Source organism: Felis catus, chromosome A3 (genome assembly GCF_018350175.1).
Source record: "Felis catus isolate Fca126 chromosome A3, F.catus_Fca126_mat1.0, whole genome shotgun sequence".
Taxonomy (NCBI): Eukaryota; Metazoa; Chordata; class Mammalia; order Carnivora; family Felidae; genus Felis; species Felis catus.
The window spans coordinates 74,909,961-74,933,483 of record NC_058370.1 but is presented as its reverse complement, the minus strand read 5'-3'; the positions used below and the strand labels follow the sequence as shown (position 1 = coordinate 74,933,483).

The window sequence follows — 23,523 nt, the reverse complement described above, 5'->3', positions numbered from 1 at the left end:
GTGCTTGACTGAAGACCCCTTCATTCTAGGACTGGGACACAATCTTTTTCTTTTTCTCCCCCTAGAGCTCAGAATGATCAGGGCTGGAAGGAACCACACTTATCAATGAAGAAACACATGCCTTTGTACCTGACCAGAGAGAAATCGATAAGCATTTAAATACTCATCTTGTTTATTTTTAAATAAATATACTGTTTGGGAAAACTAGTGCCTTTATGTTCATTATGCAGGGCTTATATAAAGAATAAAAATGAACACGAAGGGACACTAACGTATCTCATCTCTCAAACTACACCTAAGCTCACACAACTCAGACTGGTATGTGAGCTCCTCTATATGCATATTAATGTGATAGGAGCCTCGAAGACAGATACCCTTGACTATTACTTAAATAGCTATCTGATGAAATTCTATTAACTTTAGAACCCAATGAGGTAGAATAACCCACAGTGACATGAATATGCACCTATAAATAAAAGACCCAGTGTTGTAAAAAGTTGTAGTTTGAGGGAATTTTTAAAATCAAAATAAAAAGGACATGCCTATTTTGTGTATATATTACACATATATGCAAACTTGCATATATATTACACATATATGCAAATCTCTGGATTTGCAGAGCTGAGCAGAACCTTCCATATCACCAATGGTAATACTCTGTTACTCAAAGCGTATTAAGTTCACAAAGGTTAAGACCTATCATCTTGGTCCAACGCTAATTATGCTGAGTCCTAGCTCTTCTAATTCCTATTCTCTGTTCTTGCATATTCATGGCGACTCCTTTAATTACTTGGTAACTAACAGAGTCCAAAGTCACAGCTGACTATATCTCAGCTTTCTAAAATTAACTCAGTTATGTTTTGCTTATTTTTCACACTATCCTAGCTTAAATATAATTTAGGAAAGTTTCAAATAACTTTGAAATTTATTTACTTAAACTGTCCTATTTTATCAAAGAACAATTATTTGCCTATACTAGAGTTATTATCGATATTCTAGTTAGGCAATATAGATATTTCCTGTATTACATTTCTATTTGTCTACTATACATTTACAAGATAATATTAAGAGGCACCAAGTTTAATTTTTAAGGTGTTATAAGCACATTGATCCCTTTGCTCAGGCTGCAGCAAAAACAAACAAATTAGAAGTAGAGACTTTTAAATGAAAAAATGCCTGAATCCACCTGTAGGAAAGGTCTGCACCAAAAAGAAGGACGGGGCAGATGGATCCCTGTTAGAGAGGTAGTGACCTCCGGTAGGAAATGGAGATCAAAGTGAGGTTTCTCAAATGGGAATCTTCACTTCTTTACAAGCTTCAATTAGACTCAAGTTTTCACAGTTTAATGTAATATATATATTACATTATATATATATCTCCACATTTCATTCCCATATCAAATACTATACAATTTTTTCTATCTTCTTTTTATTTTTTGAGAGAGAAAGAAAGTGCCAGCTAGGAAGGGGCAGAGAGAGAGAGAGAGAGAGAGAGAGAGAGAGAGAGAGAGAGAGAAAGAGAGAGAGAGAGAAGTCCAAGCCGGCTCTGCACTGTCAGCGCAAAGCCTGACGTGGGGCTCTATCTCATGATAGAGCTCTATCAGATCATCACCTGAGCCAAGATCAAGAGTCAGGTGCTTAACAGACTGAGCCACCCAGGTGTCCCTCTTTTCTATCACTTTCTAGGAGACTGTTTCCTTACCATATTAAGAAAGAAAAGACTGTTCCATCTTTTTTAATTTTTCACTTTATTTTGGATTAAAAAAAAAGAATAGAAAGCCATTTCTCCACGGCAACATTAATTTCTCTTATAGTTCCATCTCAAGTTTTCCCCAAATATTCTTCCATATTGCTTCTCATTCAAATATCTATGATTCTAGTTGATATTACTACACAGCAAAAATTTTTGCTGTGAGAGTCTTATTTTCTTTTGTGACAAATTCTGCCAAGGACAGGTAACCAAAATGCTGTTTTTATGGCTATTCCAAATTAAAAAAAATTTTTTCATATGCCCTAGTGGTACATCATCATGCCAGTATAGATAGAAAAAGGCAGTACTGTTAAATAAGAATGGATATCATAGTCCCTAATAATTGAGTGTCTTTTAAATTCAATAATTCTCTTAATAAGTTTAGTAAGTGGCATAGCTGTATTTTGTTGCATTTCTATTTCATCTATTTTCTCTCATTAGCATGAAAACTTCTCATCATATATCCAAGATTATCAAACAAGATCCCTCAAGCATGGGGGGGGGTCACAAAAGAATGCTATAAACCCCCTCCCATGATTTAGATGTTTTTCCTATGAATTTCACTCTCTTCAATATTTTCACTAATAGATTTTAGCTTTTCCCTAATCCAGGCTCTATTGATTCAGGTTCTCCAATGTGACTTTTCCCCTATAAATGTATTTTCCATATCTATTTGTCTCTTTTTTTCCAATACACCCACACCACTTGGGTAGCTCCTGTCTGCCCTCTGAAAACTCCATTGAACTATACATAAAAGCTTTTTTTCCCCTTTCTTTACTTCTATAAATCATGGTGATTTAGAGAAAATGGCAATCCACAAGCATTCTTCCTCTGGTGGAGTCCATTTTTTCCCAAATAGGACTCCAGCAGCAACCAAGCCTTAATGGATTTAACTAATTTCTTCTATCAGTAGCATCCAGATTCACCTCTGGTTGTGTAACAACGTACAGTTGTATCTATGAAAAAAATTTTTTTGCACAAATTACTCCTCAGGAGTGTCAGAATGGTAATTTCCATGCAAGTAGCAATGGAAGAACAGGAGCACCACTTGCTTTAAGCACCTGTAAAGCACTATTCTGTCAAAGCCTGTTTTTTGTGCAGTAGTGGCTATTTTTTTTTTGTCAGAACAACTCCAAACCCTAGAAGAGCCAGATATTTATGGCTCTAGAAGACAAAAATGACTTGAAAAACAGAGTTAGAAAATGTGAAAAAGAGAGAGAGCAACAAAATAAATATCTCCATGGCGAGAAAAAGGAAAAGCTTATGAGGGAAATCTCTGTGTCAGGAAGAATCCTCATTTCTGTCCAGGACACTGGTCCTCTGCATTGGCACACAGGTGAGGGAACTTTTCTTCGGGGATGTGATGCTGGACCTGGGTCGTGTTGCCATGGAAGTGACAAGCTCAATTTCTTTAGAGCCCTCCTCAGCACTTCTGGCAATGGTGACAGATTCTTTTCCTTTGTTCAGAAATTGCTCTGCAAACGGCCCTGCCTCCTTCCCAATGCATTGCATTGTGAAGCCACACTGTAACCAAATTACACGAGAAGATTTTTCATTTCCAGTCCTAAAATTAGACTCTTCTGTGTGTGCTAGCACAACAGAAATAGAAACACTTGCTGAAAGGAGCCCACACAGTGGTGATCCGAGTTGCCACGCCTTTCAAAACAGTTGCTGAGCACACAGCACACGGACAGTCATCGGACATTAGACACGTCAGGGCGCCTTTACTGATTCTAGAAAATCTGTCAAAATTTAGTCTCAAGAGGTGGGCAATTTGTTTTGCTGAGGAACTCTGGGGCACAAAGGATGCAGAGTGCTTTCCAGGTAGACGTTGGTGCCGAAGCATTTGATGAAAAAGAACAGATTTCCCAGTAGGATTTTTCACAAATGTACTTAATTGACTTTAGAATCACAGCAAACTGCTGGTTTCTTGTCCCTTCTTGATGCAAAATCCATGCTACATCCACAAAATAGGCGAGAAGAGTTTAAAAAATAATAAATAATAATTTTTACCTGATGGTTATATCTGAATGTGGACTGATTTCTTCAAAGGACAGTTTTATTTATAATAAAATCATCAGATAGGTGTTCTCTACCATTCACTTGAAGATATTTTCTGGCTGAGTAGACCTCATTGCAGATATAGCACATAAATATATTAGCTGGGTCTGGATTAAAAATCCTTATGACCATCAAGGACAATGGAATGAGAGATCCAAGCAAGATTTTTGAATTTGAGCTAAAATAATAAATTTCGTGGGTACCTTCAAAACCACTACTAGAATTCTTTGTTCCCCTACCCACCTAGCTCCAATTCGCTCTGAACAGAAAGGCCCTCTCTGATCACACTCTGTTACGTATGAATCTCTCACACAGGTATGGGTGGGTATGTCTGTACAAAACTACGATTCTGAAGTATTTTGGAAATGTGTCAGGGAGGAGAAGACTCTGTAAAAGAATAGAGTGTCTAATAAATCTTAGATGGCTAAGCAAATCCAACATTAATTTTAAAGTGTTTAAAAGAAGAATTTGACGATAAGACAAAAACAGATTTAGCAGCTTAATTACACTGGATGCCATTCATTGCATTAAATGATTAAAGGAGGTGTTACGTATATGCTAGAAAAAACACTGAATTGGCCTACATCTTAGCTTGAGTCCATCCTTTAATAGCTGTCTGATCAAGTACTCCTAACATTCTGTGACTCTTGTATGCTTTACTTAAAAAATGGGGTTGTCCAATGTGATATATTAGGTTCTATCCAGCTTTGAAAATCTAGGATTTTTTTATCCACACAAAGTTTGTTTATGTATAAATGTCCATATGCAAAATAGGTGTGTTCCTTTTAAATTTGATATAAAATTCCTTACAACTACTTTACACTACATGGGGTATTTTACGTGTAAATATCTATCTATGTCATGTGGGTGACTTTACCTCATTAGATTTAAAACATATTAATAAAAGTTCATAGACAGCAGTTACTCTTATTTAATACACAATCTTCATATGGGTTTATATCATATTAAATATGTTCCCAGTGGAGATCACAGACCAGTCTAAGCAGTAGCATTCTGTGTATTATGAGAGGTTAGTTGCAACCCTATAGTTTTTATATGTAACCAGTAAAAAAATGTTCACATTAGTTTATTTGTTCAAGAAAGAATATCCCAAATTCAGGTGATCTTTAATGATCACTTATACCAACTTTCAAAAAAACATTTTTAAGATTCACACATGTTGTCACATATGGCAAGATTTCCTTCTTTTTTTAATGGAATGATATTCCATTATATGTATATACCACATTTTCTTTATCCATCTCTGGATGGACATTTAGGTTGCTTCTATACCTTGGCTTCTGTGAACATAAGCAATGAACATAAGAGTGCTAATATGTCTTTGAGATCCCGATTTCAATTCTCTTGGGTAAATATCCAGAAGGGGGACTGCTGGATCATATGGTAATGATCACTTGGTAATATGCCAAGTGAAGTAAGACAGTCATGAAAGGAACAAATACCACATGATTCCACTTACATGAGTTATTTAAGATACTCAAACTCATAAAAGCAAAGAATAGAATGGCAGTGGCGAGAGGTGGAGGGGAAGGAGAGATGGGGTGTTACTAATCACTGTGTAAAAAATATCATCAGATATGGAGGATGAATTAAGTTCTAGAGATCTAATGTATCTCATCATGCCTATAAATAATTGTTATACATTTAAAAGCTATTAAGAGGGTAGATTTCACATTGTCTTCCTACCAAAATAAAGACTTAAATAAAGACATTTTCTTTTCAAGTAATACCTAGCAAATAATACTGCATTTTCTGAAAATAGTAAGACTGTTATTACTTTACGATTCCTTTGAAATATTGTGTTCACTAACTAGATTTTGCTCAGTGATTCTCATGAGATATTGTAGAAACCATGCAGAGCAAAGAGCTACATGCTCACATGGTGTCCGTACTAATATTCCAACCACACCTTCTGTGGTTCCTCTTCACCACTGGATAGAACTGATTCTATCTTCACTGCATTTTTCTATTTTCTCTGGAATAAAAAAAACCTTCAGTCTGGGACTTGGTAACTTGGCTTGGATACAAAACTGGGCCCAAGCTTTATTTATACTTAGGCCTACGAGAAGCTAGGAGGAACTGTGTCATTTATAAATTAAGAAATTGAAGGCTTTGCATCTAACCAGAGAGAAATCCATAAGCACTTATTACACTCATCTTGTTGACTTTTAAATATGTATTGGTAGGGTGAAGTTGTGACTCTCAGCTAATTACATACAATTTTATATAAAGAATAAAATAAGCATCAAGGAGATTTCTTCCTTCAGGAAAATGCTGTACATAATTAGTCTAAACACTCCACTATCAGCAAAGAATCTGGTCACAGCCACAAAAGGTATCCGATACACTTGGAATTCCAATTGCCAGCTATGTTCTTACTCCTGTTTATCTAAAGTCAAGAGGATATATTTTTTATGAGCTTGATAGTAAAAAAAGAATACCGTCTAATAAAGGCACAGGGAGCAAGTTCTTACAATGGAAAAATCAAGTGTTCAGACTCAGATCAAGTGCTGAGACTAATTTATGCAGGGATGTCAGCTTGTCACATTGAATTGACCTTGCAAAGCAGCTAACATCATGCAGTCAGAAACAGTTTCTGCAGTGAAATCACGTAATTGTTTGTAATAGTACCAATAACATCCAAGAATAAGTTGTACATGCCTTTGTGTTATCCCATCCAAATCTTAGCCTGCCACGAGCATAGGACTCTCACTGCTCTGAGATTCTTTCGCTGTTTTCCGTCCTCACATCTCCTCCATTGTCTGCTCATTTCAGTTGTATTTATACAAGTACTTGCAACTGGTGGTCCTATCATATCTATCTTAGCTATAAATGAAGGCAACACTCTCAGATACACAAGTTTAATAGAAATCTTGTTTTTGAACTGCATTCTTTGCATATTTCAAACGATGGATTTTCTTCCCATTAAAGTACAATGGACATGTAAAGAGCCGTTTAATTATAAAGCATTGTCTTTCCATTTTAACATCTCTGAAATCAGCAAGAATCTGACATGGTATAACTGACAACATCTTTTTTCTTTCTTAGTGCCACAAATGATAATGGTGCATCCCACATCAATGACATCTTAGCATCGTCTTTCCTAGCCATTTCTTATGGAGAATAAAGAAAAAACCTTTTTTTCATAGAAAATAGCAATACATTTAAAAACACATGTTTTGACACTGAAAAGTTGCTCAATTTCTTCTACTTCTGAACTATGCAAGTACTATGTATTTAAATATGTATATACCTGATATAATAAGTACAGCTGAAGACTCTTCTGACTTCTCTTCAAGACCTCTAATAGTTTCACAGATTTTTAAAAATCAATCTTGCAATCATTTTCATATTTGTTGTGCCTCTTCTTAAATAAGATAGCACACATGCTAGCATTTCAATGTTTGACATGAGCCTCAATTCTCACTCAGAGAGAAACTAAGACACAGATCTTTTTCTTTTCCCCCTCTTTTCATTTACATTCCCAGTTGCCTCAGAGATGGTATAACCATATAGAACACTCACAATAAACTAATTATATTTTTAAGTTTCTTGGAACAGAAAGAAGTTAGATGTTTTCAGTCAAAGGCCCTGGCGTCATACTGTGAATCCAATATAAAAGAACAAATGGCAAAGGAAATTTTAAAAATAGAAAGTAGAGAAGAGCAAAGAGAAAACTACCAGCAGTATCTTATTTTATGATGCAAATAATCCCTTCTGTCAACACGAGTATTGACATATGTCTCAATTGACATACGAGATGGGAGAGAAGTAGATTCATTTCATTTAATCTCATAATTTGTAGCCAGATGGCTGGCCAGTGGAAGAAAGAGAAAGGCATTCTTACATGCAGTACCTGACAGACCAAATCATCATTAATGAGCAAAAGTGGTTTAAAAACAAAATAAGATTTAAAATATCTTCGCAAAGCATTAATGTTTATGTATCTTCTCCTGAATTACAACCAGTCTCTGTTTTTTCATTTAAACTACTATTTACTTAGTTTTTTTAGGGTTTAATTTTCCCTTAGTCACTTAGGAGATAGAAATAATCACCAGAATGTGGAAAGAACACTAGCAACTAAATGCTTAGAAAACTCCTTTTATAAAATATTAGATTACTGCCTACATGTCTGTAAAGAAAATCAACCTAGATTCAGGAGATTTGCTCAACTCCTCAAAATTTCCCAAGAACCACCGCCTCAACCGACATCATTCTCACCAAGATACTTCAGCCCATAGAAATAATTTTATAAGTAAAATATATGGCAAGGCATTAAATCCCAGAAAAAGTACCACTTTATATTCACCAGGGGAAACAAAGTAAGCCCCAAAGTAAAACTGTCAATTACTGTCATTGCGTTGTTGCACTCAAAGAGTTTAATCATATCATGAAGAATTTTAGCAAGTACTAATTTAATTAAAATGTGAAATCTTTAAAGTACCTGCTGCTTCCCTTAGCTCATAAATTAGCAAATTTTTTTATTTAAATAAAAGTCCCTTCCCTATATTCACCAACTACGTGCATGATGTATCTGAATAGTCCTATGCAAGCATTTTCTACTTCTCTTCATTTTCTCTTTCTCTTGTTTTGTTCTTTCAAAGTTACTTTGCATTCTTTTTTCAGACATCTGCATCCTTTGGTATCACACTTAAGAATCCAGAGAATATGATGGCCATTATGGAAAGCAATCACACTCTACATTGATGAATGACTATTTACAAAATGATTTCTATCATTTAAAGGAAAGAATGTAATTGAGACTTTAAATTCCAGATAAAATGCTACAACTCAAATGACACTGACTAGCTACGAGCTACTGGAAGTCACCCACCTGGGGCAGCATGCGATTTTCTTCCTCCAGCTGTCTTACTCTTGCCTCCAGCTGCCTAACATAGGACAAGGTTGATTCTAAAATTAAAAAGAAAGAACTCACATTATACACACAGGTCTTGTTTGGTGCACTGTCAGGATATTTCTGGTTCGATTTATTCACATCAGGCAGTGACTGCATAGTTTAAAAAAAAAAAAAAAAGATTTCTCCCCAGAAAAACAGGAACACAAGCCATTGAAACCACGAGCACTTTGAACAATTGTGCAACGTTAAGGACAGTTAGGGGAAGTTATAGGTGGTGAGATGGCAGGCTTTTGTACACTGTGCAACCCTCAGAATGTTAGACATCTTGAAGACACTTACTCCCCTTTCTACTTACTTTGTGCATTTTGAGCTTTCAGTGAGCTGTCCCCCATGTAAGACTTTTTATAATCTTAATTATAACCAAAATAAATTACAAGTCATATTAAAAACAAAATAAAAAATATTTCCAACACCCAGCTCCCTTCATTTTCCCAAATAAATACTTCAAGTCTTAAGAGCAACATTTATTCTTCTCACCAATCTATAGGTATTAGGACTATAATCCAGAGAACCGCTACAAAAGGGCTAAGTGGAATTGAGGCTACATTTTGACTTTGTTTGGCAGAGTGTGGCATAGATCCAAGCTTTGGCCAAATCTTTAGGTAAGCCAGGGGGGCCGACTTTAAAACTCCTTGTTTTCATTTCTTCACAAGCTCAGGTGTGTACTGAAAGGTAAGAATCAGCATCATGCTTAGAGTCTGTCCCATGTGAACTCCAAAGTTTATACCTTTTTACCTCAGGAAAGGGCTCATAGGCAAAGGAAAGAGGAGTTTCATTCTGAGGAACAATCTGACAATAACTCTTCTTCATTAAAGCAAAAATATTCATGCGGATCATATAGCAACATAGTAGCCATTGATTCACGAACCAAGAACAAACCTATTTCAGGAAGAGTAAAATGTACCTGATGATAGAATTCCTCCAGCGTATTTCCATAGTTAATGTGAAACCTCAGTGCATGTTCTTCAGCTTCAGAAACATAAAACGGCAAGAAGCAAGACCAAGACGGTAGCGCATTTAAACGGTAAATATTTGGTGCCCCTAACAATCTGAAGTTAGAATGGATATTGATGCAAATTAATACCTTGATCTGAAATTCATCACGGAAACTCTGCTTTATAATTTTTATATGGAAATTGGTTATATGAACTCAATTCCATTTTTGTGACCTTCAAAGCAGTAAGATAGCATTTAATTTTTCTAAAATACATAAGAAACTTTAGTCTTTAATTTGTAAATGTAACAATTAAGCTCATCCCTGACTGGTTTACAGCATGCCTCTTTTCACAAATATTTGCAGAAAGTCCCTATCACTGATGTTAATATAACAACCCCACTGATTTTCCACCAATGGACAAGACTTAGCTTTAAGCATCCCTCACACAAGACAGAAACACAAGATAAAGGCAACTGAAGATATTTCCTAGAAATACGCTCTCATTTTTTTAGATCAATGAAATGTTCAATGTTTGCTTTATGGACTCTTCCAAATGGCAAATAAATAAATACATAAAGCATAAATGAATAACAAACATATTGATTTCATGAATCTACTTTAGCAAATGAATAACTGATCTGCAGATCATCAAAATATGAATGTAAATTGCCTGATTTACACAGTTTTGTAAGCCTCTCTCTCTACTCTAGAAAAACAACCACTTGAGAAGGGCTATCCAGGTGAAAGTTTGCTCAGAAACGTTCTGCTTAAACCATGAACAAGCATAATTCTTTTCTCCTTTGTTCATGATTTATACCTTATCTTTATTGTCCCTATACTGCACTATCCCCAAAGCAGCTGAAATGACTCTATACAGAGTGACTCAGGTGGCATTTGAAAATGCCACTGAATAGATTTTAATTCAGTAACTATCTTCAGTCACTTTAATCTACTCCTCTTTTTAAGTTTTTTCAGTTTACATATTTGATGGCTTCACTAGGCGTCTACCTATATTATGAATGTCTCATCATGTCACTTCAAAATAAACAGGGTAGATTCCTGAATTTGGAAAACAGTCCTTAACTCCAATTTTTAATGTGAAGTTACAACAGATGAAGTTCACATCTTTGTTTCCAAGCATTCACTGCAAATATGGGCTGGGACAGGAAAAGGTAGCAAACATTTTTAGAGAGGTAAAATAATCTTCAAAAGTTAGCTGTATAAGATAAAGGCAAAGCTAAGGAGAGTTGGGAGTTCATTCACTCAACACATACTTACTGTGTCACTGATTTGTGTCAGGCACTATTCTAGGTTTGGGATGAAGAGAAGGCCAGTTATTGCAAGACTTACTACATTTCTCAGAATACAAATTCTGTTTTAGGATTACATGCCCACATTGTTCTGTGTTCCAGAAGGCCCTGTTGTTCCAGGCGGCCTCTGTTACAATTTTTACCTAACAGTGAATGGATACCACAATGAGAAAATTCCTCAGGGGATGGGGGCGGGGGGAGAAGGAAACATAGCTGATATGCAGGCATAAATGAGAGAATTCCTGCTATTAGTTCTTTCATTCATCAAAAACCTAATTACATAGTTCCTTAACGAGAATGGAATAGGCAAACATTTTCTTCTGGAGCATCTCTGGTCCTCAAGTCACTATATAAAAAGCCATTGATGGGGTGCCTGGGTGGCGCAGTCGGTTAAGCGTCCGACTTCAGCCAGGTCACGATCTCGCGGTCCAGGAGTCCGAGCCCCGCGTCAGGCTCTGGGCTGATGGCTCAGAGCCTAGAGCCTGGAGCCTGTTTCCGATTCTGTGTCTCCCTCTCTCTCTGCCCCTCCCCCGTTCATGCTCTGTCTCTCTCTGTCCCAAAAATAAATAAACGTTGAAAAAAAAAATTAAAAAAAAAAAAAACATTGAAGAAACTACCCAATCCTTCCACTGTGACATGAAAGAAAAATAAGCATTCGTTTTGTTAAGCTTTTAGGATCGCAAGGTTTACTTGTTACTGCTCCATAGGCTAGCCAAACCCGATTACTAGTACATAGCAAATACTGGGACAGTAAACATTTTAAAAATAAGACATATTAGGATAGAGTAGAAGAAACTCCATTTTTTTTGAAACTCCATACTTTTAAAATACATCACATTCTACATCCCAATTCCAGCTGAGCACTAGGAAAAACACTATAATCTTATAAGAATAAGAAAAGAAGCCCCTTTTATGCTACAGTGTATTTGGCCGCATTGCTATAACCCCTTCCCCAGGCTGCTTCTTCCCTTTGCTTCCTCATTCAAGGGACTTCCAAAATGGCATCAACTATAAAATAAGCTGGTTTTCCATTACATGCAGGGAATGAGGACTATAGTTGAGTGTTGACCTAAGAGAAGTATCTGACAAATATTGGCATTCCTTTCTTTTCAATTGAGGTATAGATGACATACGACGTTATATTAGTTTCAGGTGACAGCATAGTGATTCCCCAACTCTAGACATTATGCTGGGCTCATGGTGTTTTCCATTATAAAGTGATACCTGTACACACACACACACACACACACACACACACACACACACACACCCCTGCATTAGAATGTACTATAATTTGAATTGATCACCCACATTTTATACCAGTGGCTGAGGCTGTTAGAACTTAGATTTCAGAATGTCATTTTGGATTTCAGAGCTCAGAAGGCTCCTGAAAAACAGCCAAGCACTATGCCATACTCTACACAGATCTACAATGTGTTCCGGAAGGATCCTGCCTTTCAAAAGTATATAACCACTTGTGCGGGGGGAAAGAAAAATAAAGGAAATGGTAAGGTAATATGAAATTCAGTGCTAAATCATGTGAAACATGAACACAGAAAGAGATCAAAATTGGTTGCAGTTCTTACAAAAGAGAAACTTGAGCTTAATGCATCAACGGAAGTTTGACAGGCCAGAGAGATCCAAGTGTAGCCACGGGATGGACAAGGACCAGAAGCCAAGAATGATAGTGTTGTAAACAGGGAAGAGAGAAAGGAGTCACATGGAGGAAGAAAGAGGGACATACTGGGGAGAAGGAGGAACGGCCAAGCTGCTTCCCAAAATCAAGGATATGAAAAGCTAACATCAAAACAGTTATGCAGATGATGATTTGCTTTCAACGTCCCCCTCCCCCCAGAAAAAGATATTTTCTCTTTGCATCGTGGGAAACCAAGAACATCTATACAGGAGAAAAGCGAGGTTAAGCAAATATACCAATGTGAAAACCCTATGACATTGTCTAGATGTTCTCCAGGTAAACCTTGGGTGTACTTCCAAGCAGAAACAATTTATTTCCATGTATCTTACTTTTCTTTGAAACTACATGTAAAAGTTCACAGCACCTCCCATGATAAACCAAGTGTAAGAACCAGTCAACAGTCACAAAACTTCCACCAAATTCTTATCTTCTAAATGGTTCCAATTTTCAAACTGGAATGTGCCGTAGAGGTTTCCAAGTTCAGCCTATCCCTGATCCCCTGACTCATTAGGCAGATAAGAGAACAAAACCCAGAGGGTAGTAAACTTGGCCCCTAACAATGGGGATTAAATACATTCAGAAGAATTTGTTCCATTGCTGGGGCATCACGGTGATGGCCATCTTGGATCTTCTAATTATTAAGTGATACCAAGCTTCTTACATAGATAAATTCCAAGTTCTCCTTTTTTTCTTCCTGATTTTAAATATTCAAGATGGATCTTTACTGAAAATAAGTTGCTGTCTTCCTTGAACAATATCCTGGACTTGATTTCACTTCATTTTGCCTGAAATACATTCAATCATATAAAGTAGCTGGTCTTCTAATTTGAAAATACTTCTAGTTAAACCCTCTCACTTCCCCCTGCTTTCTAAAGCAGTGTTTCTCTCCCTAGGGGAACACCCACCCTTGAAATCACCCACGATTTATTCTGATTATTGTACATAAAGGTTTATTGTTTGTAGTTGCTACAGTCTAAGGTTTATCAACCTTCTGAGTGGTTTTGATTAGATGAAGTGCCATTGTGTCTCCAAAATTTCAGGGTAGAAAATAAAATCTAGTGATAGTCCATTCTAAGACAAATTATAGCATTTGGAAGAGTGCATACAGGAGGAAAATCACTTGGAAGACCATTGTGACCATGGGCAGATAAGATGGTAGCTTCTCAGAGGCTCTCCCAGACTTAGCCCCTTTCAGCCAGAGAGTCAAACGGCCACGTGATTTCAAATCTGGAGGCAATCTCTCCAAGAAAACCCAACTTCTAAAGGCACTGCTTGGATTAGTTCCAAATTAATCCACCATCCATAGGCTTTTGCACATTCTTAAGGAAATTACTTCAGAACTATATTTTTAAAAAATTATTACTGTTCTGACTAGAATTGTTTCTCTTTCTTCCTCAGGCAAGCAAAGGTCAGCCTCCTACTTAGAATTCATATTAGCTCCAGAAGTATAAGTGATTGCATTTCTCACTATAATTTGATGTTTTTCTTATTTAAAAAATCTTGTTGGAATCAGCATTTTTGGATTTGCCTGGATATTTCACTCAGACTACCTTATTCATGGGCAGAAACAGGATTTTGGTTTTTTGATTGGGAGGCTTAATTGTCCTAAATAAGTAAAAAATGATGTCAGGTCTTGCTCTACTCCGTTACCTATGAAGCTAATTTTACTCTTCTCAGACCCTTCCTTCTGTGCCAACCTGAAAGACATAGGAAATATTTTCTATCCTGTTCCTCCCATGTAGAAACTTGGTCACTGGTTATTCAATGGCCCCATGTTCCCTTAGGTCTGAGTCTCTGACACCTTCCCTTGGCCAATAACTCACTCCACTCTGCCTAGCGCAATACTCCTTATTCTTCTGTGCATGATATGAAAAGTAGCTCTCTAACTATTAGAATACCCCAAGATTGGACTATATTGCTTTATATGATAATGGGCTTCATGTTAGTGGAGGTGTTTGGAGAAAGTAAGATGCCACAGAGATTTCTACCAGTGGCTAGAAATCCACTGAAATGGCTGTTTGAAGTTCAGTAATCCTAAATTTTTAAATTCTTCCCATTCCATGAATCTCTTTTAGTTTCACTTCTTCTCACCTCATTTGCTAATGATTCATGTATTGAGTGCTGTGTGACTTCTCTTTACCTACTTGCTTGTGTTATTTCATGTTTTCATTTTTTGCCCAAATATGCTACACGAAAATATTCCCTAAATTTTACACATTGACTGGTAGTCTTCCCTGCAGGGGTTTAATACAGACTTGTTGAGTTACTTCAATATCAAGACTTGTTTGCCTGTGCCAGATGCTGTCCTAGATACCGGGGATATGGCAGCAAGACAAAGTGCGAAGAGTCTGTGCATTCATAAAGTTTGCATTCCGGTGGGGAAGACAGGCAATGAAAAGCAAACGCGATGTTTCGTGAAGGAGACGTGTGCAAGGAAGACAAGACAGAGTACTGGTGTAGGGAGATTCAGGGATGTGCAGCTATGGTAGGGAGCAGGACTTGGGAAGAGCTCTGAGGACCAGGACCTGTGAACAAACCAAGTATGCAAAGACCTTGGAGAAGAAAGTTTTAGACATGAGGTAAGTTGAGTACACAGGCCCAGGCTGGGAAGACCTTTGTTCTGGAACCTGGCTGTGAAGGGGGAAGTAATAGGCGAGGAGACGGATCTGTTTGTTTGGTCACCTTCCTCCACTGCCTAAGTTTTTCAAACCTTGTCCTCTTTTTGGCTGTTGACCTCTGAGGCCTAGACTTAAACCTTTTGGCCATCAGGCTTTCCCTGTGACAAAAACCTCTGCAGTGTGTTTGGTTCCATGCTCTCACACACCCCAGTTCTTACCTACTCAGAAATTCTATTGACCCTACCCTCCCCTCTGCCCCAAGAATAGACTGAAAACCCAACCTCACTGTGGTCTTTTAGCAAGGTTCCTGCTTCTACTCTTGCTTCCTCTCCCAGGTTCATTTTCATTCAAATTCTTTTTCAACCCACAGCAGCCAGGGTTTTCTTTCCAAAATGCTAAGCCTGGTCACCTCCACTTTGATCACTTCTTTCTCTACTCAAAACTCTGCAGTAACTCACCATTTTGCTCCACATAAAAGGCAAAGTCCTTAGAGGGGCCCCTGGATGGCTCAGTCAGTTAAGCGTCTGACTCTTGATTTTGGCTCAGGTCATGATCTCCTGGTTTGTGGGATTGAGCCCCACATTGGGCTCTGTGCTGACTACACGAGGCCTGCTTGGAATTCTCTCTCTTCTGCCACCCCTGCCCTCACTCTGTGTGTGTCTCTCTCAAAATAAATAAATATTTTTTTAAAAAGGGCTAAGTCCTTAGGAAGTCCAGCAGGGCCCCACGTGATCTGGCCTGGCCACCTGGGAGCCGTCCCCTTCATGCCAGTACACCCTCTGTTCCAGCCATGAAGCTTCCTGTCCTGAACACCCCAGGCATGCTTTTGATTTTGTCCCCACTTTCTGGAATGCTCTTCCCCCAGACAGCTGCTTGGCTGACTTCCTCACTTCCCACAGGTCTTGTCCAAACCTCAGCTTCTCAGTGTGATTCACCCAGTTCACCGCATTTAATCCTGCCACTGGCCCCCACCTCCACCCCACATTCCTGATCCCCAAGCCTGTTGGACATTTTTCCAAACACTTCATCACCTTCTAGCATATAACTTAACTTGTACACATGTTATCTCTCTTGGAGAAGTTCTGTCTCTCCCCATCAGAATGTAAACTCCACATAGGGACCTTTATGTGTTGAGTGATGCCTTCCAAGTGCCTAGAATAGTGTCTAGTCCAATAAATATTTATTGGCTGTGTCAACCAGTTATGCAGACAGTGCCCTGAAAGGGAATTATTTCATAGTACAGGTCTACACTTTTCAATCACTCCAGGAGAGACAGGATTTGTATTTATTATCAATTAAATCAGAATCACAGAATCAATATCAATTCTGTTGTGCCATTTGAGACAACATATGGTATGTTGAGAAACATACCATAGGACACTAAACTTTGGATGAAAACTCTGCAGGGTTCTCAAATTATGTCATAACAAATCACTGGTGGGTAACTTCAATAAGAGGATCTGTGCTTTCATCAGGCAGGTAAAAAAGTGTGTGTGTGTGTGTGTGTGTGTGTGTGTGTGTGTGTGTGCGCGCATGTGTTAGGGGATTGGAGAGGAAGGGAGAACAGGAAAGAGGAAAAGACAGAAAGAAAAGGAAAGAGGGGATAGAGACAAAGAATAGAGACAGAATAACAGCTGTGGGGATGTACAAAAATGGACCATGTCTACCACTAACATCTTAGAATATAAATGTCCTTCAGTTGGAAATCTGCTTTAGTAAGTAAGGTTGCCTTTTGGTTAGAATGGCACCTTCCCAGGAACATCTCCTCCCGGCCCCTCCCAGCGAGGGGCATCCTGAGGGTGCAGGAGCGCGCATACTTTGGAGGCACCAGCAGGTGTCAGCTGAGCCTGAGTGAGGGGCTCCGAGCTGTCAGAGAGCAGCTGGAGGAGGGCGGTGGGCAGCGGTCCATATCAAAACAGGCTATGTTTCTTTGAGAAGGGAAAAACCTGTCATTCCAAAGTTAAAGCAAACAGAGCAACGTGCTCTCCTGCTTATTTCAATTAGAATGAAGGCTGAAAATACTGCATCTTTTTCCAAGAACGCTTTGACAGAAAACATCATGAGTGCTATTTTCCCAGTGCCATCTGAGTGCTGTGTTTTTTTGAACGAGTCCAGATTTTGTCATCCTTTTCCTATAAAAGAGTAAATAGTTAAATGGATATTGAAACCTGGTTATTTGTACATAAGTCAATTTAGAAATCAGAAAAAAATTATCGGGGGTCTATATCCTAACTTTTCTACCAGAAAATAATCACCATAAATTTGTTCTAGTCTCTCCTCTTCCCAACTGAAAGTGTCTTTAAAGTGGGAGAAAACGGCATTTGTTGCATATTTGCTGTCATCCACCTGGCCTATTCCTTGGTAATTGGCACCTGGTTGTTTCTGCCTCCATTTCTCTCTCAATAGAAGGTGAAGGCTTCATGTAGCAAAGTCTTGCCTTTATAGTTCTTTTCTGAGCTGCCTTATGACTAGCAGAGAGCTATGTGCTACAAGATGTTCAATAACTTATTGCTCAACGAAAGAATGAATGAATGAATGAATGGCCCATGATTCTGGTCCCAAGCACTCTGGCTGCTACTCAAAGTTTGTGCTCCCAGGATAGTCTGAAGTAGTAAACTCAAAATGCAGTCAGATTTCCTCCTAGAAAACAGAATAATATGCAGGGGGCCTGGGTGGCTCAGCTGGTTAAGCGTCTGACTCTTGGGTTTCAGCCCCACTCATGATCTCATGGTTTGTGAGTTTAAGCTCCACATCAGACTCCAAGCTGACAGTGAGTAACCTGCTTGGGATTTTCTCTCCCTCTCTCCCTGCCCCTCTCCCTCCCTCCCTCCCTCCCTCCCTCCCTCCCTCCCTCCTTCTCTATCTCTCAAAATAAATAAATACACTTTTAAAATATTTATAGAAAACATGATAACATGTAATCTAAGCTGAAGTCTGGCTCAGAGGAAATTTTTGTGCCCTAAAATTATTTTCACTTTTACTATTGCCTCTGAAAGCATCAGCCCCACAAAGGAGGTACAAGGTAAATAGCAGTAAATTGGGCAAAAGGAATGGGGACTACATAGAAAATATTTCAAACTCTAAAGAGCTGTTTAGCATGAGTACCATTTTAACAGCTATTCAGGGTTAAAACGTGTCTTACTTTCCATGTTACGTTGCTGCTGATCTTGTCATTTCCCAGAGAAAAGAACCACCTTTTCCCAATGCCAGAGGACAAAAAAGAATGTCATTTTAATAAATGTAACCACTTTCTTTAATGTATGTATTCCCCTTGTAAGTGTATCTTGTCAGTATTGTCAATGCATGCTCAAGGAAGTACATCTGTAAAAAAAAAAATTTACAAAAGACAGTAAAACCCTCAAAAATGTTCCTTTCTCTTCAAATAATTACTTTCCCTTTTTTGTGTATATTGAGATATTTTTAGAAGCCTATATATGGTTGTTTCCACTGTCACACTTGTCAACAAAATAAAAGTTTTACCAAATTATACAGCAAAGCATCATTAATTTGGATCCCATCATTTGGGAATTCATAAAACCTTTATTCCATTTGGCCTATAGATGCTCTCCACCCTGGCTATGAAACAGCTGGGAAAACCACTCACAGTATGACAATTAAGGAATAGTGGGCTTACATAAGAAAAGCTACGTTTTCACCATGTTTTAGCATTATCTATGCACAGAGTGATGCAGACAGATAATGGATGAATCTAGGTAGATAATGGATAGTTTAGATAAACAAAATTGGAAAGATCACGTACTTAGGAACATTTTTTTGTATGTTAGCTATTTTGGTTTATTTATCAAAAAGCACTTTTTTTTTCATTTAAACTCAAGTTAGTTAACATACAGTGTAGTCTTGGCTTCAGGAGTAGAATCCAGTGATTCATCTCTTACATATGACACCCAGGGCTCATCCCTAAAAGTGCCCTTAATGTCCTTCACCCATTTAACCCATCCCCCACCTACCTCCCCTCCAGCACTCCACATTTTGTTCTCTGTATGTAAGAGTCTCTTATGCTTTGTCTCCCTCTTTTTATCTTATTTTTTCCTTCCCCTATGTTCATCTGTTTTGTTTCTTAAATTCCACCTATGAGTGAAATCTTATGATGTTTGTCTTTCTTTGACTTATTTCGATTAGCATAATAACCTCTTTGTATTCACAAGTCAGTTAACAGGTATTTGAGAACTATGTGCTAAACACTCATGTGCTACAGACACTCATTGAAAACAAACAAAAAGGGTTCCTCCTCTCAATGAACATTCTAGTATGGAAGACAGACTTGCATACACAGACACATAAATAACTACAATGCTCTCCAGACACTCTCCACCATTTTAGCTTAGACCTAGATCATCATCTGTGGCATCGGAGCTAAAACTTGAATTTGCAAAGTCCCAAAGTGGATATGAATTGGAGGTACTCAAAAGCAAAAAGAATGCTTGGCCAAAGCCAGGTGAAGAAGCTAAGGGGAGAGGAAAGAGTTTCACGCTGGCATAGAAGGAGACCGGATGCACAGTGTGCGTCAGGATTTTGTACTGTTTTCAGTGAGAAGCCATTACACAAAGGAGCTTTGCAACTATAATGTTACACAACTGATTTACTTTCAAATGATCTTCCTGGCTGCTTTGTGGAGAAGAGAAGAATGTGGATAAAGGTGGAATGATGGCAGAGGGGGCTTCTAAGTGTGTAGGGAGAGGACTGTGTTGAAAATGAGCTACAGCAGTGGTACAGAGAGCGCTGGCTGCATTCATCACGTCTCCTAGAGGCAGTGGCCACACAGCATGCTCATAGAGTAGAGGTGAGGTATTATGGGAAAAAAGGGATCAAAGACATGGCTACAGTTTTGACATGAACAGAGATGGCAGTGGCAATCATGGGACTGCCTGTAGTAGGAACACGATTGGGGTGTTAAATCAAGAAGTTTATTTTGTTCATGTTAGGCTTAACATTTAAACCAGAAATTAGGTAAAATATAGAGTGGGTACTTAAATGCATAAGTCTGGAGCTCTGAGAAGACACTTGGGTTTTGGTATAAACATGATAGTCAATAGCAGAGAGCCCTTGTCAAAAGGAAGCCTGAATGTTGGAGCCTGGTCTGAATACAGAAGCCTGGTAGAGACAGAGCCACAGAGCAAACAGTCCTCCACAATCCCCCCTCTCTCCCCAGCCCTTTGCCTCAGAAAGCTGAGCACCACCCAGTCTCCCTGGTAGACAAGGCCTGATCTTCCACATGGGTACATTTTAAGGAAATGTCTTTATCCATCTCACCTCTGTTTGATTCCTAAATCATTCCTCCCACATTCTTTTTGATCTCCTTCAATTCCATTTAGCATGCTGCCCCTCATTTTTTTTTTTAAATTTTTTTTTTCAACATTTATTTATTTTTGGGACAGAGAGAGACAGAGCATGAACGGGGGAGGGGCAGAGAGAGAGGGAGACACAGAATCGGAAACAAGCTCCAGGCTCTGAGCCATCAGCCCAGAGCCTGACGTGGGGCTCGAACTCACGGACCGTGAGATCGTGACCTGGCTGAAGTCGGACGCTTAACCGACTGCGCCACCCAGGCGCCCCTCATTTTTTTTTTTAACCATCTTGGCCCCTTGCCCTCCCACAGTAATTTTTGGAAGGAGCAAAGTAGAGCACAGTGGCTAGGAGTGATAGCTTTGAGGATTTTAATTTTCCCTCATCAAACATAGATATTGAAGAACGTGATCTTTAAGACTCTTTAAGCCTCAGCATTCCTTCGATCCCATTTGCAACTGCACCAAAAAACAAAAGATAACTAGGAATAAACGTAACTAAAGACAGTCTGAAAACTATAGAACACTTATAAAAGAAATTGAAGAGGACACAAAGAAATGGAAAAGCATTCCATGCTCATCGACTGGAAGAACAAACATTGTTAAAATGTCTATTTTACCCAAAGCAATTTACATTTAATGCAATCTCTATCAAATTACCACCAGCATTTTTTGCAAAGCTAGAACAAACAATCCTAAAACCTGTATGGAATTGAAAAGACCCCAAAGAGTCAAAGCAATCCTGAATAAGAAAAAACTGGAGGCACCACAATTCCAGATCTCAAGCTATATTACAAAGCTGTAGTCATCAAGGCAATATAGTTCTGGCACAAAAACAGATGCATAAATCAATGGAACAGAATAGAAAACCCAGAAATAGACCAACAACTATATGGTCAACTCATCTTGAACAAACTACTAAAGAATATCTAAAGGAAAAAGGACCGTTTCTTCAGCAAAAGGCGCTGGGAAAACTGGACAGCAACATGCAGAACAATGAAAGTGGACCACTTTCTTACACCATACACAAAAATAAATTCAAAGTGGATGCAACACCTAAATGTGAATCACAAAACCATCAAAATCTACAGGAGAACATAGGCAGCAACCTCTTTGACCTCGGCTGGAGCAACTTCTTACTAGACACATCACCAAAGGCAAGGGAAACAAAAGCAAACATGAACTATTGGGACCTCATCAAGATAAAAAGTTTCTGCACAGTGAAGGAAACAAAACTAAATGGCAGCCTATGGAATGGGAGAAGATATTTGCAAATGATATATCTGATAAAGGGTTAGTATCCAAAATCTATAAAGAACTTATGAAACTCAACACCCAAAAAACAAACAACCCAGTTAAGAAATGGGCAGAAGACATGAATAGACACTTTTCCAAAGAAGACATTCAGATGGCTAACAGACATGAAAAGATGCTCAACGTCAATCATCATCAGGGAAATACAAAGCAAAACCATGATGAGATATCACCTAATACTTGTCAAAACGGCTAAAATTAACAACTCAGGAAATAAGAGATGTTGGTGAGGATGCAGAGAAAGGGGAACAATTTTGTACTGTTGGTGGGAATGCAAACTGGAGCAGCCACTCTGGACAACAGTATGGAGGTTCTTCAAGAAACCAAAAATAGAACTACCCTATAATCCAGCAATCCAGTAAACACTATTAAGTATTTACAAAAATACAGATTTGAACCCCATGAACAGACATGCACATGTCTACAGCAGCATTATCCACAATAGTCAAACTATGGAGAGAGCCCAAATATCCACTGATTGATGAATAGATAAAGAAGAGGTGGTATATTTATACAATGGAACATTACCCAGCCATCAAAAAGAATGAAATCTTGCCATTTACAATGACATGGAGTTAGAATGTATTATGCTAAGCGAAATAAGTCAATCAGAGAAATACCATATGATTTCACTCATATATGGAATTTAAGAAAAAAACAGACGAATGTATGGGAAGGGGGGGAAGGAAGAGAGGGAAACAAAGGACAAAAGACTCTTACTGATAGAGAACAAACTGAGTTGATGGAGGGAGGTGGGTGGGAGACGGGCTAGTTGGTCATGGGCATGAAGGAAGGTATTTGTTATCATGAGCTCTGGGTATTGTATGTAAGGGATGAATCACTGAATTTTACTCTTGAAACCAGTATTGCATGGTATGTTAACTAAAATTTAAATTAAAAAAAAAAGAGGGGAAAAAAGGTAGATTAAAGCTCAAAACAAATGAAAGTAGATTAGAGGTAAAAAAAAAAAAAAAAAAAAAAAAAAAAGACCCACCATTCCTAGGTAACAATTATCCAGCATTTAAAACTAATCCTTACTAATGGTTTAACCACTAAAGGCAGACAAGGTAGGATTTCTAACAGTAGATGTGTATTTCTGTTGTTTCATTTATTCATTAAATACACATTTATGGAATATCTACCATGCATAAGATTTTGAAGAAGAAGAGAATATTTAAGGCAATGTTGTAGTGTTCTTTTTTTTTTAAGTTTATTATTTTTGAGAGAGAGAGAGACACAGAGTGCACAAGTGGAGGAGGGGCAGAGAAAGAGGGAGAGAGAATTCCAAGCAGGCTCCATGCTGTCAGTATGGAGCCTGACACGGGGCTTGAACCCACCCACAAACCATGATAAGAGATCATGACCTGAGCCAAAACAAAGAGCTGGCCACTTAGCTGACCGAGACATCCAGGCATCCTGACAATGTTGTAATATTCTGAGAAATGGAATAAAGCACACCCATGTGATAGATGCATACCAGTTCTGATGATGGCAGCTAAATATGCTTGAGGCTTGTTTACATTTTCAAATACTATTCTTTAAGAATACCTCCTTACAGATTTCAATTCTAACTCTGTATACTTAAAAACTCCTTCT

General features: G+C 38.2%; 1 protein-coding gene across 7 annotated transcripts in view; it reads right to left on the bottom strand.

The window, feature by feature from the left end:
- Window positions 1-23,523, bottom strand: part of CCDC85A (coiled-coil domain containing 85A) — a 202,282-nt gene that overhangs the window by 30,155 nt on the left and 148,604 nt on the right. For 6 of the 7 annotated variants that reach the window (XM_019827240.3, XM_003984016.5, XM_019827241.3 and 3 more), the window contains exon 3: window positions 8,666-8,742. The exons of the other annotated variant lie outside the window; for it this stretch is intronic. In XM_019827240.3, coding sequence (XP_019682799.1) covers window positions 8,666-8,742 — 77 coding nt within the window. The remainder of the gene's footprint in view (window positions 1-8,665; window positions 8,743-23,523) is intronic. 7 annotated transcript variants of the gene reach the window in all.